General features: G+C 48.2%; 1 protein-coding gene across 1 annotated transcript; it reads left to right on the top strand.

The window, feature by feature from the left end:
* The first annotated feature begins 776 nt into the window (after window positions 1–776).
* Window positions 777–16,567, top strand: LOC115651268 (patatin-like phospholipase domain-containing protein 1). Its single transcript, XM_030562206.1, has 6 exons — window positions 777–978; window positions 7,389–7,621; window positions 10,568–10,633; window positions 12,487–12,696; window positions 15,103–15,163; window positions 16,311–16,567. The coding sequence occupies exons 1-6, from the start codon at window positions 777–779 to the stop codon at window positions 16,565–16,567; spliced, it is 1,029 nt and encodes a 342-aa protein (XP_030418066.1).
* Window positions 16,568–18,819: the final 2,252 nt, after the last annotated feature.

The following is an 18,819-nucleotide window of genomic DNA, read 5'->3' as shown; positions in this document are numbered from 1 at the left end:
CTGTTGAAGTGACATGTCAAGCGCACAGCTGGGTGGAGCATTCAAAGGAAATGGGAGTCTTTGGAGGTTGTGTCTTGATAAGAACTAAGTAACAGGCTCAAGGTCCATTTTCTCAGTGGATACAGACAGTGCAGTATAGGGTTAATTGAGCACGTTTTCAAATATAACATAGCCCAGCCCTCTGTGTAATCCCTTGTGTAACACCCACCAGCTCTGAGCTCCTCAAGCAAAGCTCAGCTCATTCAGCACTGAGCTGTTCCTAAGACAGGATTGAGGAAGAATCCAATTTAGAAAAACACCCTTGAGGAAGAGCGGGAAAAAAACAAAAAAGAGGAAATGTTGCAAGGGATGCTCGGAAAAAGCCAAGCTAGAACCATGAGATGCAGGAGGCTTCACGCGCTGTAAAAGTGTGCGGGCTGTGGGAAGATTTGTGAGTTATTGTCTTAAAAGGAGCTCCTCACTTAAGCTGGGAGCGTGATAGCTAGTTAGGGTCTAATCTAGCTAGAGCTGCTTTGATGGGGGGGGAGTTTTATTTTTAGCCAGAGAGGTAATTAAAGCAGGCATCGAATCTGAAAACATCTCAGGGATCTGGCACAAAAGGGCAAAAAGTGCATCTTACGCGTTCGTGTGAACTGCGAAAGAAGCAGTGAACGTGTCAGAGAAGGGCAGAAAGAGAGCGGGCTCAGAGTTTAGCTAGTAACAGCACAACTGAACATCGAAGTGACAGGGCACCTGCCCACTGACAAAACCCCGGCTCTGCAGGCTGAGCAGCTGGGATGGCTGAAGCAGACCGAAATGGCACCGGCACCCCCTTCTCTCTTTCTTTTTCAGGCAGCGGTTTTCTTGCACTTTACCAGATAGGGGTAGTCCAGTCGCTCTTGGAATTGGCACCTGAGATACTAAAATCTGCATCCAAAGTTTATGGAGCATCAGCTGGGTCACTTATAGCTGCAGCAGTGGTGTGTGAATCTAGCCTGGGTAAGCAATGCTTTGCTTTATATTAACAATATAATGTTTATATTAACAATAATAATACTGAAAAGATGGATTTTAATGCCATGAAAGGATCAGAAATGAATGATTTGTATAATAATACAATAACTAATAACATAATCGTACAGCATCAGGGGACCTACAGGGCCAGATCCTGAGCTGGCGTAAATCGGACTAGCTGTGTTTAAGTCAGTAGTGGTACATTGCTTTCCATCAGCTGAGGATCTAAACCATTGTTCTTCACTGGGAGCTCATGGGCCAGATCCTGCCCCCATAGGTCTACTGTTTGGCCCACCGTCAGCCTTCTGGGAAGAACCAGAGCTCTTGTCCCCTCCCCAGGATCCTAGCTTATCCATTGCCTGGCCTCAGAGAGGGGGCCGAAGAACCCCAAAGAGAGCAGAGGTGAGGCTGGGGGCCCCACAACTGATGAGGGGGCTGGGCAGATGGCAGGCTAGCGGCAGGATTGATGGGGAGTGGGCAGATGCAGCTCAGTTTATTTTCCCTCTGTTTACCATCCTGCCATGTACTTAATTGAAAACCTTTCCCTTTCCATTTAAACATCTTGGCGCTAGCCTGCATTGATACATTTAGACTTACAGCAGTATGCTTTTAATCAGACGTTCAGTGCCTCTGGCCCTGTTTTAACTGTCTAAGTCCCATTCAGACACAGAGCGATCCGTAATTGACATGCTTTCCGTAGCTAGCTTGATTGCTTTCTGCCTAGTCCTTTTCCAGAAAAAAAAGATGATGCCAAGGAGTTGTCAGAATCTCAGGCAATCAAGGAAATTAGACGTGCCTGCATTTCTTGTGCGTTTTAAACTTATTTTCATTTCATAGCTTTAAGAGTAAATTCATATTGACAGCATGATGTTTTAATAGCATTATAGTCTATTTATATAATCACTTGTTTATAAGATTTCATTGGAATATTACCTATGAATGCCCAGTTTTTTATTTTGAGATTATTAAATACAATCCAGCACACCGCTCGTGAAAGGTTGCGACCCCTGGCTGCTGGCAGACTCCCTAGAGAGCACACATGTGAAGAGCACTTTGGCCTGTCTAGATCTGGACATTCCCTTATCTGGCCTGCCAGGAAATGCAATTCCATGCCATCGGTCTAGACCAACTTATATTAATATATTGTTTCACCTTTTCAGCCAGTGGCCCTGATCTTTAACGGGTGTAAATCAGTGCAGCTGCATTGAAATCAGTAAAGTGATCCTGATTTACATCAGCTGTGGATCTTGACCTGTGTATCCATCTAGATCATTGCACATGCTCAGTGAGTCAAATCTTCAGCTGATAGAAATCAATGTCCTTCCACTGAATGGAGCTACGCCAACTGATACCAGGGGAGCCTCTGACCTGGTACCATCCTATTCAGCGGTCAGGTTTCTTTGGACTAGTCAGTAGGGGTGGAGTACTCTAAAGGAGTCAGGTGCCTCTGGCCCTGTTTTAACTGTCTAAGTCCCAGCGTTGGGAGAACTGTGATGTACAAAGCTCCCGCTGAAACAGTAAGTTTTTGCAGTAAAAGATCCCTCAGTGCCTATGTTTCTGCCTCTGTGCACATGCTCTGCTGCCCCTCGGTGGTGTCCGGATGCCTATCTCCTTCCTAAGCTCCAGAGCGATTCATCAACCGGGGAAGATAATCGTTTCGCTGCCTAAGTTGTCTGAGGGGCTGAATCTAGCAGACACACTCAAGAGGCTGCCTACCAGAGCGGGCCCCCCATATAGGCGAGCGTGGGAGCAGGAGCGCCTTCCTCATCGCTTTTAGCCCTGTGGTTAGGGTCCTCACCTGGGCGATGGGAGACCTTTGGTTCAGAAAGGATTTGAACAGGGATCTGCCATTTCTCATGTGAGTGCTCTAACCAGTGGGCTCTGGGACAGTCTAACAGAGGGGGCCCCTCAGTCACTCCCATTGAAGTGGTTGCACTGTGGAGAAATGAATGGCTCCCTGAAACAGGGGGACTGGATCCTGGATCACCCACCGCCTGGGTGAGTGACTTCAAAGCCTGGTTGTTGGCACAGTCTCATTCTTGTGCTCTTACTCCTGCTCTCAAAGAATTATGCAGGCTAGAGAGAATAGCCCAATGGTTAGCGCAGCCACTTGCAAGGTGGCAAATCCCTGTTCAGCTCAATACCCCACCTTCCCGAGGTGGAGAACACCTAAATCCTTTTGAACGTTCAGCCCTAAATGCTTCCCCACTCAGGAGAAGAGGATGCATCTTCCTTTCTGAGCAATACAGTGCCTTTTCCAGCCACAAGGGTATGTACAGACTGCAATAAAAATCCCCCAGCAGGAGTCTCAAACCCTGTGTCAGCCCATTCAGGCTCACAGGGCTTAGGCTGCAGAGCCAAAAACTGCAGGGGTGACATTCCCCTCATGGGGTTTCAGAGCCTGGGCTCCAGCCCGAGCCTGAAGTCCCATGAGCCTGAGTCAGCTGATTCGGGCCAGCCCGAATTACAGTGTAGATGTACCCCAAATCCCTGTGATCTTGTAACGTAAGGGCTTGAGCTTGCCTCTGTTTAAGAAACAGCAAACGTCTCATTGGCATCAGTGGGACCAAGAGGAGCAGCCCCTCTATCTCCAGGTGCTGGTTTTATTGTAGAAAATTAAAGGCACTATATTAAAGTGCACTAGGGAACTTCCAGTTCAAACCAGCAAGGTATACACAGACCAGTTAATACGCACTTTAGAAATCCCACCCATGCCGTGCACAGTTCTGCTCCATGTGGACACACCCCAAACCTTGCTGTTTTTAAAGAATTTTTTAAGGCAGAAAAAAAAATGCATATCCATCTATGTACCAATATCTTAGCTGCTGCTTGTAAGACAGTGGCTTCTGACTGGCATATTCCTGTGCTTGCAAGAAGAAAGATACCTCTAGGAAATCTATAGGAGAGGCAGCTGTAATGATAGTGTCCAGTAGCATCCTCCAGCTCCCAGGTTGTCCCGCTTTTGGGCAATCACAGCCAGTAGCTCCGGCTCTCAGAGATCAGTTTGTAGCCCACTTGTGTAGTCAGGCTGCAGACCAAAGGAAGGTCCTTGCTGCTCTGGTTTATTATGGCAAAAATCACAAACGTTTGTCATTTGGTTTTCAAGCAACTTTGATTTGAAATTCAGCTCCATTACCACCTCACTTGACCCCGCAAAGCATTAGTTGTTATGTCACATGCTCGGAATATCTGCGCAAACATTTATAACTGCTCTTAATTCCTGGGTTGCTCTGGTGCCTTCAGGACACTAAGATATTTTTGCTCTGTCTAATCGGTCTGTCTGCCTGTCTTTCTAGAGCAATCTCAGGGGTTGCTGCACTGGGACAGCCAGAACAGGGCCCCAAGCAAGCTTTGTTCTTCCCAGATTAGGCCCTAGCCCTGCATGGCTCAACTTTACACATGTGAGGAGCCTCCTGGATGCCGGTGGAACTGATGCATGTGCAAACTTTAGCCCGTGCAGAAATCTCTGCAGGATCACAGCTGAATGTGCTTCCAGCCATACGTGAAATCATCTAGAGCTTGAATGGGGGTCCAAGGGTTTGCTTAATTACCAATGATCTCACTTCTGTGTGGCCAGATAGACAGATCCTAATCCAAAGCATCCTGCTTCAGCGTGTGAGCCAACCTCTAACTAACAGATGTCAGGAAGAAACTTCCCCTGGTGGCAGGTTATCCCTTTGCTTACACTCAAAGAGTTTCTTGCACCTTCCTGTGAAGCAGGAGACAGAATCTTGACCTAGATGGACCCCAGGTCTGATCTGGTCTGGCAGTTTCTAATCTACAGGAGCCACAATGCTGATCCTGAGGCATTGCTCTTATTCACAGCTTCAGTGGGAGCCTGCCTACAAAAGGACTAAGTACAATTAAGCTGAAAGCAGCCACATGCTGGAGCTGAAAGACCATCAGCCATTCTTCCACAGCCCTCTCCCCTCTCTCTCTTCATGCTGCTGAAAAGAGACAGTGCTCTTAGCCCAGTACTGGGAACCAGGAACTCCTGAGCTCTGACATTGACTCTCTCGGGCAAGTCATGTCCCGGCTTTGTGCCTCAGTTTCCCCAGCCATCAAATGAGGACGATCCAGTCCCTATTGGCCTTGCAGGGCTGATGTAATTATTAACGGCAACTTGTTTCCTCCCAAGTGAGGTGGAGGATGATAATATTTACCTATCCTCACAGGGCTGGGCTGATGAATAGTGCAGAGCCCACCCCTCCCTGTGATGAGAGGTCATGAGGGAATCACAGGAGGATCCTCTCACAGCGATTTCTACTTCCTGAGCCACCCGAGTCAGGATTTTACCAGAAGACAGGATGATCTGACCCAAACTGATCGGTGGCAGCACTCCGGCAGTTTCCCACATACGCTCAGCTCCTCTGCTAAACTCGGGACCATTTGAGCCTCCTGCTGAAACAACATGGTTCATCTAGATTTTCCTGAACTGTTCCAGTCCCAGCTGTGCCAGAAATGGCCCTGTGCAACTTCTCTGGCCCTCAGTTTCCCTGTCTTCAGACTGAGACTCGGGTACAGATGTGAGACTGTGCTCCCTAAGAAGAGATGTGAAATACAGTTCATCAAAGGCCAGTCAGTGCAAGAGGCAAACCTAGAACTTACTTTCTCCTGGTGTCTAGCTCAGTGTCCTGCCTCTAGCCAAAGGGTATTGTGGGAGGAGGAGGCAGATCCATTCTGCCTGTTCCTCACAGGAAGCCACAGCACCTTGCAGCTGCTATTTGGATGAATTCTTTCTGGGAGAGCAAAAAGGCACTTCTGCGACCTCAGGGTTTTCCCCCTGCCAAATTTCACCTTCCTTCTCGAAGCTGCTAAGGATATGTCTACAACTTGAGCTTTGTGTGCGTGTGATTCTGTGACACAGAGGCTCTTAAGCAAAGGGTCCCCTGTTCTGCACAGACAACTCTCACCTCAGACCTGACAAACTCACTACACCAAGCACACATCTTACAAGATATTTTTCCATAAAGAGTAACATGTAAGGAATCCACAGAAAGCTTGTCACTTGTCATAATCTTTGCAAGATGTCCATACGGATAATATTTAAGCAATAATGTATTGATAGTGAATGTATGTTTAGGGACTGGGAGTAAAAATTAGTCACCAGGGGACAATCTTGGTGATGGCCCATTTTGGCAGGAAAGAGTTGCCTCCCCACCCTGTTTAGCCCATGATGCTCAATTGCTTCGCCTTGGCAATAACAAGACTTTCAATGGAAAGCCATCAGAGGTAGCTGCAAACAATCAAAACCACTGGAAGGTAAAAAAGGAACCTTATAAAACAGGCGTTTGCCCTGTCTGTGAATAGAAGCAAAAGATTGTTTCAGGATAACACAGAGGAGGGAGAAGTGTTCTGAATCCATCCACTGAGGAAACCCCTTGTGGAGAGGGAGTATTTTCATGAACATTTAAATCCTACTTCTTGTGAAACCAGCCAGCTCTCCAACAATCTAAACTCTAGGAGGGAAAAGCCTATTTTATTATACAGGAGAGGGAACTATTGATAAGCGTAGACTCAGGTCTGAATTTAATGATATTGTTTTGTATTGTAACTATTTGTTTCCAGCACTTTCTCTCTTGTCTAGTTAAATCTTTACCTTTTCTTAAATACACTTATACCAAAATAATGGTACATGCTCATAAGTGCTGTGTGTTGTACAGGAAAGGTGGTTTAATGTAAAACTGGACCTCGAGGGGTGGCGGATCTGGGATTTCTATAAGCAGCCAGCATCAGGTGCTGCATATCACAGGGGAACATGTCAAAGGGACTCGGGGATGAGGGTAGGCCTATTGCTAACCCACAAGGCGAAGTTCGGCTGGCGTAGCTCAGAGGAGAGCGCTCGAGGAGCTGACAGGCTGGTGATGTCTGTGAGATGACTCCCAGGCAGGCACAGAAATGACTCCGTCTCGGTGGAGGCAGAGGATAACATGGCAACTTTCAGTCCTGGGTGCCACAAGACCGTCATGGAGTCCCAGCTGGAGGAGACATACGCAAACTAGCTCTCATGGAGCTTGATGAGAACTACTGTGGCTATGTGTCCTCAGGCTGGAACTCCTGGGAATCTCCCCCTCAACCCCCATGAGCGGGAAGTGTAGACATACCCTAAGAGGCTACCACTGCTCAAAAGGACACCAACAAATAATTAATGTTGACCAAACTGCCTGTTTATCACTAACTTCCTTCTCAAAAGTGGCTGCTCTGTTGTGGATCAAACTTTCGGAAAATATTCCACTTAGGGCAGAGAGTGAATGTGGGAAATTTCCATCCAAAGGATTACAGCTCGCCAAAATGACACGAGACTGAAAACACAGGGGTATCATGTTGGACAATCTTAGGACTATTGGGCCTTCAAGCTGGTGATAAATGACCGCTGTTTTCCCTCCTTCTCTCAGAGGACCTAAAAGAATCTTTCCATGAAGCGGTGAGAGATGCCAGGAAAACTATTCTCGGCCCTCTGTCTCCTGGATGCAACATGCTCTGCACCATACAGAAGAGGTTGTACAAGATGTTGCCAGAGAACTCTCACCAGGTGGCTTCGGGGAGGCTGCACATTTCCCTCACCCGGGTGATGGACGGACAGAATGTCATGGTTTCTGAGTTCAGTTCAAAGGAAGATCTGATTCAGGTAATGGGGTTTCCTCTCTGCTGCACCTGATATGCTATTAAATGAGAAAAAACCACAAGCTGAGTTCATGAGGGAGAGGTGAAGTCCATGGAGCTTAGCTCAATGAACATGAACAGGAGGAGGAAGGAGAAAATTCCACCTCTGTCCCGGTCCAGAGATTCCACCCTGGTCCTAGGTTCAGAAGCAACATATTAAGTTACGAGCACCAGATGTGGCCAGAAAGTAGCTCTCAATGGTACCTGCTCCTGGAAACAGTCTGTTCAGTGTGTGCCAACTGCAGGAGTGCCCCCTCATGCTAAGTGTTCCTAGCGCCCCTTGTTGTCAAGCTTTCTAACTGTAACCCTTCTGCCCCTCTGAGTTGGCAGCAACAAGGGCTGGGTTCAATATGCAGGGGTTCCGTTTCAATAACACAATGCAAAACCGGCTCGAGCCCCCACCCAATGACCTGGGACAATTACATTTCACCCCCCCCCGGGCGCCTCTAGGAGGCAATACTTCCCCACTCGAAAGCACGGAGTCTGAGTACAGCAAAATCCTTTCAATAAAGGAGGGAAACAATGCGGCATCACATTGGAGAAACACCACAAACAGGATTATAACACAAACCAGAAGCAAAAACCCACCTCCAAGTACATTTGGCAATGTCCTTTCCCCCTGAGAGTCCAATCACCCCAAAGTCCAACACCCAAAAGTCTCTGGTCAGTGCCACCCGAGTTCAAAAGTTTATCTGCAGAGTTTTACCCCCCAGCCTGGGTGGAAATGGGTGTGGGGGGGCACGCACAGGGTGTTAAGGGGCACCTTACGTGGGCCAGGGCCAACTGCTCTGCCTCTCCGTGGAGTTCTGCTGCAGCCTTCACCATGACCAGCTCCACTACACCAGCTGTGCCGCTCCTCCAGCCGACCCGTGAGCCACTCCAGCCGTCCCCGCAAAGCGCTCCACTCCGCTCATTGTTCCACAGGCTGCTCCAACATGCTGCAAACTGCTCCGCTCTGCCAGCCGCTTAGCGATAGATTTTCAGGCTCCCCCACTAGTTAACACAGCACTCAGTGATCTCAGTTCAGTAAGCTTAGCTCTTTTAGTGATTTCAGCTCTTAGTAGAGGAGCCCTGGTGCTGGTGCACCATTGGCCCAACATGAATTCAGCTCAGTAGCCTCTAGATGGAATCAAAATTAGCTCTACTCTTCAACAATAGAGAGAGGAGGCAGTGCAATTGTTGTTCCAGGTCCTCAAAACAGACCCATACCATCAGGTACACATACCAGTCCCCAACCTCCCCCATTTCAATGGGCTTTGGCACCCATGTCCCTTGTCTAGCAAGTGCTACTTAATTGATATTGAGACATCTCTGTCATAAAGCAGTCTCATAGTTTCTCATTCACATAATCAGGGTGACAACACTTTATTCCTCCTGCCCCAATAACAAAGAAATTGGGGATCCCAGAGCTGTCAAAATAACCATCCCAGGCTGTCATGGGCTATGCTAGGTGGGGTGGGTGTGCCAATGCAAATACCTAAAATTCCTTTCCACACTCCTCATAATTCACCACCAGATGTCAGGGTAGAGCTCATCCTGACTCTGCTTACATAACCTTATTGCAGGCTGCGACCTCTGCCTCCCAGCCACGGCACTGTCCAAACCTTGTCTCCCATTCAGTCTAAACAAGCCAAGTCCCTATATCTAGGGGCCTTTATGTTGAGGCCTCATTCCCCTTCCACAATTGCCAGGCTGCCTCTCTCAGTCCTAAGTTCATACCATCTCCTCTGTTGGGGAAGAGGTAGGGAAGCCCCTGCCTGCCCTCTACTCTCTGGGCGCCAGCCCAGGAACCCTGTGTAAGGCAGATCAGGACCGCTCTTTCCAATCCCTTGCCACCTTCCTGGGCTGTTCCTACCTTCTCCCCGCACCCCTCGCCAGAGTGAAGATTCCATTGCTCCTGTTCCGTAGTTCGGTTATCTTGGGGGGCTTCTTCCCATCCAGCTTCTGAGGAGCTTCTGCAAATCTTTCTGGCTGCTGGGTTGTGCTCTGTGGAGTTGCCCCGTCTCTCCTTAGGACATAAATCCTCAGCCCCTTCCCTTGGAGCTGGGCTGCCTCCCAGCCAGCTACTCCAGCCCTTCTCAAGGCAGTAGTTTCCCCCAGCTGCTCTCCTGGAGCTGGGCTCTTATTCAGGGCAGCTGCAGGCCCTCAGCCAGCCTTGGTTCCAGATGGCCCTTCTCCCTCAATCAGACTTTTTGGCTTTGGGCTTGGAGAATCCAGCAGGCCACCTCTGCTGCTGTATTCCAACAAGGGGACAGAAGGCAGCCTATATGCTAGTCCCTTTCCCGTGCTCATCCCCAATAGGTTGCATTTAATGCTGTTCTTAGCAATGCCTGTCCTGATTTAAATACAGATTGATGCATCACTGACTAGGCCCTAAGATCCACCTCACATTTAAAAGTCTGGATTAGAGCTGGTCAAAATTGTCTGATAAACATTTTTCTGTTGGAAAATGCCGATTTGGCCACATTGAAATGTTTCGTGGGAACGGACGGATTTAGCACAATTTGCCAAAGTGCTTCCTTTAGACGCTATCATTTCCACCCTGGTTTGATGATAGTTCAGTATTGAAATTAAGCACTTTGAACTCCCTGGGACATTTTGTTTCAATAGGATCATTTTGCTATTTCTGAAACGAAAGTTTTGGAAATTTGGTTTCATGGAAAATTTGGAATGCTGGCTTTTGTGTTGGGATGAAAGAAAATTTTTGACATGTTAGAATTTCTCCCAGAATGAAAATTCCAAGTTTTGGCCAGCTCTAGTTTGGATCCAGATCACAGCACCTCAGCCTCAGTTTATTTCCGTAAAGAAGCCTGAATCTCTGGGCAATAAATCCAATCACTTGTCAACTTGGGGAAGTTTGGGGTGAAGCATGCTTTTCTGTGACCCTTCTGTGAGTCTCTTCTCCTCACAGGCACTGATCTGCAGCTGCTTCGTTCCTATCTATTGCGGATTCATCCCTCCCTCCTTCCGAGGTGTGGTAAGTGCTCTTTAGCAAATATTCCAGGGGATACAATTTCTGATCTCACCAATCTGTTGCCAGACTCTGCTCTCAGACATAGATTCATAAGGCCAAATCCTCAGCTGGCGTAAATAGGAGTTGCTCCACAGACTTCTGCCAGTTTACACTAGCTAAGGGTCTATCCATTCCATAGATCTAAAGGGCCATCAAGTCAGACCTCCAGCATAACCCAACTCACTGAATTTCATCCATGAATTCCCTGCGGTGGGTGTGACCTGTAGCTCCGGAAATCTTGCTGCTGGGGGTTCACTTGATTATTACTGTTTCATTGACTTTTAGTTTGCTCTGTTTCAGTCCAGTGGCTTTGCACCATTTTGATATCAGCTGTAAATTTCAGGGTCTCTTGAGCCCCGAATGGAGAGGATAAAAGCCCAAATGTAACCCGCGAGTTGAATTCAGCTCAGTGCAGTCTGTAAAGAGTTCACTAGGGGGTTGGAAGTGATTGTTCCATACAGAAATTGCCAAAGCCAGCACGAGTTCTGCTACAAAAAAGCACAAGACGCAGGCTGTTGCCTTAAAGTAGCTCCTTAAATTCAGAGATCTCATAGTGCTCTGCCATGGATCTAGTATTTACAAGCTTGACAAACAGGCTCATGAGTAGCTGGATATTCCTGTGGAGTAGCTGGGATAGTCCCTCCCACGTGGGCTAAAGCCTTCATGAGCTGCCCTGTTGCCTTTATATAATCTTGACAACAAGCCTTTAATAATCACTGTGGATTGTGTCATCATGCTCATTGCAACAGGCCACTTGCTACCATAATGGCTGCTCTATAGTAACCTGTGTTTTGTAACTGGGGTGGGGTTTGGTTTAACTTTCCCATCCATCCTCATGTCCCACTGGCTACACCTCCCATGCAGGCAGGCCCTGGTCTCCGGCCAATAAGTCTCTCTTTCAAGCCACTCCTCTCAGCTCTTGGCCCATAGCTATGTGGGGAGAACCTGGAAGTGGGAGGAGGTGTGCAGAAGCAAGACAGGTTGGGGAAATAGGCAAAGTTCCAAATAGGAGTAGGAGTATGGTGGGGCTAGCTCCTCCCAGGAATCCTGACCCCCTACTATAGACCTTTCCTCCCTCATTGGCACAATGCACCCTACAATTATCCATGTAACGCAGCAAAGCAAACAGTGCAGCAAAGTGGCCATCCCTGAAGGCACCCCAGTGCCTTAAGGATTCCCAGAATGTTCAAAAAATAGGTGTGTGGTGCACTTTGCTAGCACTTCCCCTACAAGGATTACAAAGCTCTTTTACAAGCAAGCAATGCATTCAATATCACAATATCCCTTGGGTATAGGCAGATTTCATTGTCCCACACTGTGGTACCGACGGGATAAGTGACTTGTCCAAGGTCACATAGCAAATCTGTGGCAGAGGCAAGAATAGCTCCCACATTTCCTAACTCCTGTTCCTGTGCCTTAGCCACAAATTGATCTTTGGCCCTTTGAGATCAGAGAGAAGTGGGATTCAGGAAACCTGAGATCTATTCCTGGTACTGGCCTGCGGGGTGACCTCCAGCAAGTCACATCACCTCTCCCTGACTCAGTTTCCCCAACTATAAAATGGGGGTGATGATGATGATCTCCTTTGAAAAGCACTTTAAGATCTACTGATGAAAAGCACTAGATTAGATTAGGGATTATTATACATGCTACTAATTTACATAGGTTGCAGGTACCCTATTCAGACACCACATGTAACAAACCAGGCCTGCATTGTTTACACAATCACTTGTCCTGATTGCTGTGATGCTCCTACCTATTTTAAACTATGATCTTCTCCAAACAAACTGCCCTGTTGTTTCCACTCCTCTCCCCAGCGCTACGTCGATGGAGGTTTCACTAACCTGCAGCCATGTTCTGACCTGGAGGCCGTGATCACGGTGTCCCCATTCACAGGCGAGCTGGACATCTGTCCCCGGGACTGCCCGGCTATCTTCTACTCTTTTCAGATCTTTAACAGCAGCATTCAGATCTCAGTGGAAAACCTGTGCAGGATTAGCTATGCTCTTTTTCCACCTAGCTACCTGGTAAGTGGTCCATACCAATGTGCCCCAGTGCTTCTCAATGGTCTTGGCTACACTTGCGAATTACAGTGCAATAAAGGAGCCCCAGGCGCCCTAGCTCACTCCCCGTTCACACTGGCAAGGCACGTAGAGCGCTCTGACTCCGTGGCTACAGCGCTGCTGGAACTCCACCTCGGTGAGTGGAATAATATTTGCTGTGCCTCCCCTGGAGTGCTGCGGCACCAGTGTGAATGAAGTGTTGCACTACTGCGCTCTGATTAGCCTCTGGAAACGTCCCATAATCGTCTTAAATCAAGTGGCTACTCTTATCATTGTTTTGAACTCGGTGTAGGAATGCTGTAGGAATGCAGATATGCCCTTTCAAAGCTCTGTTTCTGTCAGCCAGCTGCTTATCTGCTCCGGGACAAAGGAACCATTACTGAGGAACACTGCTTGCTTTAAGTGAGAGAGAGGCAGCGGAGGAGGGAGGGAGGGAGGTCTGCTGCTGTCTGAATTTACAAGACATCATGCTAACACACTCTCAGCGCCCCCCCGCCCCCGAACCCACTCTCTCTCCCTCCACATACACACAACCAGGGCCGGCTTTAGGAAGTGCGGGGCCCAATTCGAACAGTTTCGACAGGGCCCCAGCAGGGATGACTATTAAAAAAAAAATAATGTAAAAAACCACATGAGGCTTGTACTCACCTGGCGGTGCTCCGAGTCTTGGGCAGCACTTCAGCGGTGGGTCCTTCACTCAATCCAGGTGTGTTTGGTGGCACTGAAGGACCTGCCACCAAAGACCCAGAGCAAGCGAAGGACCCACCGCCGAAGTGCCGCCAAAAATCCAGAGCGCTGCCAGGTGAGTAAAAATTAAAAAGGTGCCTTTAGCCAGGGAAGAGATTCGTACTGGCTGCGGGGCCCGATTCGGGGGAATTGGTGGAATTGGCCTAAAGCCGGCCCTGCACACAACACAGTCCCTGTCACACTCCACCCCACCCCCCGCATTTGAAAAGCACGTTGCAGCCACTTGCAGGCTGGGATAGCTACCACAATGCACTGCTCTCTGTGGCGTGCAAGAGCTGCTGATGTGGCCACGCCAGTGCGCTTCCAGCTGAGAGCGTTTTTCCCGCTGCGGTCTTAACTCCCAGTGCTCTACAACTGCAAGTGTAACCATTGCCTTTACCCTCAGGTACGGTTCCCACCTCTCCAGGTTGTCCCAGGATCGTCCCTTTTTTGAGGTCGCTGTCCCAGATGAAATAGCCTTTGCGCTGGTAACCCTACCCACTGGCGCTACTTCTGTCACAGTTAGTGAGCTCGGGACCCACCATTCCATGCTTAAATCGATCTCTATTAGGGATTAGGCTGAAAACTTCAAAGGTGGGTGGTGGTGGTGGGAGATCATCCCACATCTGCTATTATGGGGTTCTTACACCTTCCTCTGAAGCTTCTGGGACTGGCCTCTGTCAGAGATGGATATCGGGGTCTGCTCCAGTCTGGCGACCCCTACATCCCTACGCTGCAGGCGAGGGGCCAGAATCTCAGCTAACGTAATCAACCCCACTGGTCAGTGCCAGTTTACACCAGCTGCAGCTCAGGCCCAGCACACCTCTGTTGCTGTGCCACCCAACCAGGATTGTGCCACGCAGTCCTGGGATTAATGTGCACCTCCAGTTCCAGACGCCATGTGCCCGATCCTCATCTGGGGTAGACAGGCATAACTCTTGGTAATATCACAGCTGCCGGTTCTCTTGCTTCCCATCAATTCTGCCCTCACATTCATTTTCCCCCCTGTCCCTGCCTCACCTCCTCCTGTTGCCCCTAGGGTACTTCACCCCCCCTTACGAGACCTGCACGGGGGTCCCCTCCTCCCTTCCTGCTACGCTGGATTGGGAGTGATCCCAGAGGTTCTTCTCCTCCCCTCCCCCCGGTGCTTTCCCAGGCCAGGTGCTGTGGCATGGGGAGGAGTGGGGAGGAAAAGAGGTGCTGCCCCTGTTGCTCAGTGGAGGAGAAGGGGGAGGGTAGCTCCCCTGAGTTGGTGGGTTTTTTCTGCTCTCTCCTCCCCTTCAGTGCAAAGGGCTTTGGGGGAGTTGCGGGTAGCTCTGCCTGTTTCCTGCAGCAGGACAGGAACCACAAATTACAGTCCAATTGGCTGCTCTATCCCAGGAGGCAGGGAAGTGGGGAGGGCAAGTAATCAGAGGGGGTTTTCCTCCAGGCCATGCACCCCTCAGTGACCAGCTTGAGTTGCAGAAGTATTATTTGCCGGGTCTATGGCCCCTTTCGGCCAGGGACCCTTTAAGCACTGAGGCCAGCTAAGGATCAAGCCCCCATGGCATATCAAACAGCATTAGAGAAGACATGGCTTCTGCTCCTTGAAGAACAGTTCCTGCAGCTGGAATTCATTCTGATGCCAGGTGCTTTCCTCCACAGGTCCTGAATGAGTTTTTTTTCCGAGGGTATCAGGATGCTGTCCTTTTCTTACGCAGGAACAGTAAGTGGTACTCTGAGCCTGTAAAGAGACAGGAGGCATTCTCTGTATGGCATTGCTTTCCATACAGAGAATGAGGAGGGATTTGATAACTGCTTTCAACTACCTGAAAGGGGGTTCCAAAGAGGATGGATCTAGACTGTTCTCAGCGGTACCAGATGACAGAACAAGTAATGGTCTCAAGTTGCAGTGGGGGAGGTTTAGGTTGGATATTAGGAAAAACTTTTTCACTAGGAGGGTGGTGAAGCACTGGAATGGGTTACCTAGGGAAGTGGTGGAATCTCCTTCCTTAGAGGTTTTTAAGGTCAGAGTTGACAAAGCCCTGGCTGGGATGATTTAGTTGGGGATTGGTCTTGTTTTGAGCAGGGGGTTGGACTAGGTGATCTCCTGAGGTCCTTTCCGGCATTGATCTTCTATGATTCTAAGACTGATATGCAGGAGAAATGATAAAACACATGGTTTCAAATCCCCTGCACCTCCACTAAAGAGCAATAAAGGAAACAATGTAAATGACTTGCTTCTTACTAGGCTACTGGAGACATCTCTCTCTGCTCATGTTTATTAATTGAAAACTTCAAAAGAAGAACCAGAAGTTACAGTTGCCTTAGGGACCGTACACAGATCGAAAAAGAGAACATCCAAATCCTCCATACCCCAAACCCTTTGTCCTATAAGACCTATAAGGTCAATTTGATATGGCTGGAGACATCTCTCTGTTGTACTCTCTGTGACCATGGCCTTCCATGACAGCTACGTTCCTCTAAAACAGGGGGAACTGTCCAGCAACAAAGGGAGGCTTGTATCCACAGGAAATAGGACTTCCACAGGAGCCTATGGAACTCACTGCCTCATGAAATAAGAATCAATACTAACCTTGGTTTTGCTAAAGCCCCAGGAGATATGGGTCAGAAGCTCAGACAAACCTGCTGGCCAGGCACATTTAGGCTATGAGGGGAAAGTTAACAAAGGCACGGCAGGCTTCTAGTGAAAGTCAACAAGCCATGAAAGTTGATGGGAATTAGGTGTCCTAATGTTTCCTGTCTCATGAAGTGTCACCAGGTTCTTGCACATTATCCCTTGGAATCAAACATCACTTAGTTTTACCTGACTATTTATGAACAATTTTACCCTTTGTTGTCATGTCTCATAGATGCCTTTGGTATAAATTATCCTGCCAACTTGCTGACCTTCCGGTTTGCCAGTTTGCTCAGTAAAAATGACTTGTCTCGAGCCAATAAGGAGTCCTCATACCGGAACCCAGACACAGGGGGGCTGAAATCCAACGGGCCAGCTCTGAGGGACCTGCCCCCAAAGCAGGCTCCTGCTGTGAACGGGACACTCAATGGAACAGACCAGAAAATACAGCCACAGGTGTCCCCGCACCAGCACAAAGGTAGAGAAGTCTGATTTCTTTCCTCTTGTTAGTTTCACACTAGCTGAGTAATGCTTCCCCTGGGATCTGTGGGGTGGTGCTGTGGGACCAGAAGGGATGAGGCCTACCAGGTTTTGCTTTGTATTGTATGGGAGGGATGGGAAGGGATTCCAGGCCTCATTCAGTGAGGTGAAGGCCTTTGAGCCCGGCAGTCCAGTGGGATTTTTATGGCTTTACTAGGTCTTTTATATCTGCTTTGCTGTGCTTGAAATAAAGCAGCTAAGCCCTTCTTTCGATGGACAGATGCCTAAGAAATATCATCACTGAGCCAAATCCTGAAGCACTTACCAGGACAGTTCTTGGGGCACCTCGGATAGACAGTCACCTTGCTACCCTCTGTCTCCACGGAGAAGGGGTCTTCTTGTGGTGGGTGGGTATCAGTTACCTACCACCACCAGCGTTTCTGCCTCGGGCTATGCCAGCCCTAACTTCAGCTTGCAGGTGAACAATAGGTGCACCCCAGTCCCTGAGAGCCTTTGACTTGTTCCCTTGTGATGTCCAGCCCCTGACGCTAGATGCTTACAGAAATCCCAGATCCTTTGCCTCCAGAGGTGCATTGTGTCCCATTTCACCTTAAACCATCCTTCCTGCATAACCAAAATAAAATAGGTTTTACTATGGTACTAGAAACGAGAGAAAATGCTGGAAACAAATGGTTACAATACAAAGCAAAATCATAAAACGCAAACCTGGGTCTACACTTATCAATAGTTCCCTCTCCTATCTCAGAAAGTAAGATTTTCCCTCAAAGTTTAGCCTGTTGCAGAGCTGGCTGGTTTCACAAGAACTAGGATCCAAATGCTCATGAAAGCCTCCCCTTGCTCCTTAATATGTATCCTCAGTGAATGAATACAGAGTGCCCTTGCCTACCCTCTGTTAGACTGGAACAGTCTTTTGTTTCTGTTCATAGACAGGGTCAATCTGTGTCTTTTTCTAATGTTCTTTTTGTATCTTCCAGTGGTTTCAATTGTTTGGAATTGTCTTTGATTGTTTTCTATTGAAGTCTTGCACTGCATTGCATCACTGGCTAAGCAGGGTGGGGTGATAATTCTCTCCTGGCTAAATGGGCCATGACCAAGACACATTATCCCCTGGTGACTAACTGTCCCTCCAACTCCGTAAAGCTGACTTTCAATATAAATACATTATCCTTTAAATATCTTCCGTACATACATCTCACACTGATCATGAGCCTTGATGAGCTTCATGTTACGCTTTATGGATAAATATCCTGCAAGACGTGTTCGGTGTAATAAGTTTGTCAAGTGTGACACGAGAGTTGTGTGCAAAGAATAGGGGGAGGAGCCTTTGCCAAGGAGTGTCTGTGTCACATCTACTCAAGCCAATCTCTCATCGAAGCATGGATATGTGCACAGATATTCCAGGGGCCAACAAAGGATGATACCGCTGAGAACAGCTGACCTGTGACTCCACCCCACTCAATCTACCTACTGTGGTTATCCAGTGGTGGTGCTCGGTGGGGTCAGGAGCAGTGGGGGAGGGTGATGCTACAGTAACAACACTCATTTTGTTGTCATGGTCCCCATTCCAGATGCACAGCTGATCCAGCCCCCTGTGTCTGGGATGTGTGTTGCAGTTGGGGTAAATGCATGTTGGGAGAGTGAGTATGGTAAACATTAGGGTTGCTGCGCTGATTGCTGCTCGATGGTGAACTGTAGTAAATTGTGTGTGTGTGAATGTGCGTGTGTACATATAAATGGAAAATCTGTATAAAGCAGCAGCCACAGATTGAAAATTCCTGACACATTTTTGGTGTATTCCAACCTCATTTCCATTTCTCTGAAGTTCTGAGGGAACTAAAGACCCAGTCAATGCTCATAGCACAGGTAAGTGACAAGTATAACACTAATATCTATTGCTATGCGCAACAGAGGAGTCAAACACCATCACTGGGATAGAGCTACAACCGAAACTGGGGCGAAGGTGGGCTTTGCACAGGGGACAAATGGTTTGTGTCCAACTCCCATTGGATTCCAATGGGATTTGGGTGCCTAATTTCCTTACTTCCCTTTGACAGTTCAGCCTTCTAAAGGAAATTCTCTCTTGGAGGGTAGGCCAGGGTGTTTAGACTCAGCACAATTTTCAGAAAACTATTCATTTTGGGGTTTCCTTTAGCTGAATTTGCTCTATAAATTATGAGTCATTTATTAAAGCCTCGTGTTTGTTTATCTGTTATTGGCATTTGGCTGTTACTCCAGTTGCCTGG

This window comes from Gopherus evgoodei, chromosome 4 (assembly GCF_007399415.2).
Source record: "Gopherus evgoodei ecotype Sinaloan lineage chromosome 4, rGopEvg1_v1.p, whole genome shotgun sequence".
In the NCBI taxonomy this organism is placed as follows: domain Eukaryota; kingdom Metazoa; phylum Chordata; order Testudines; family Testudinidae; genus Gopherus; species Gopherus evgoodei.
Note: the sequence above shows the minus strand (reverse complement) of the source record. Positions and strands in the feature narration are given on the sequence as shown.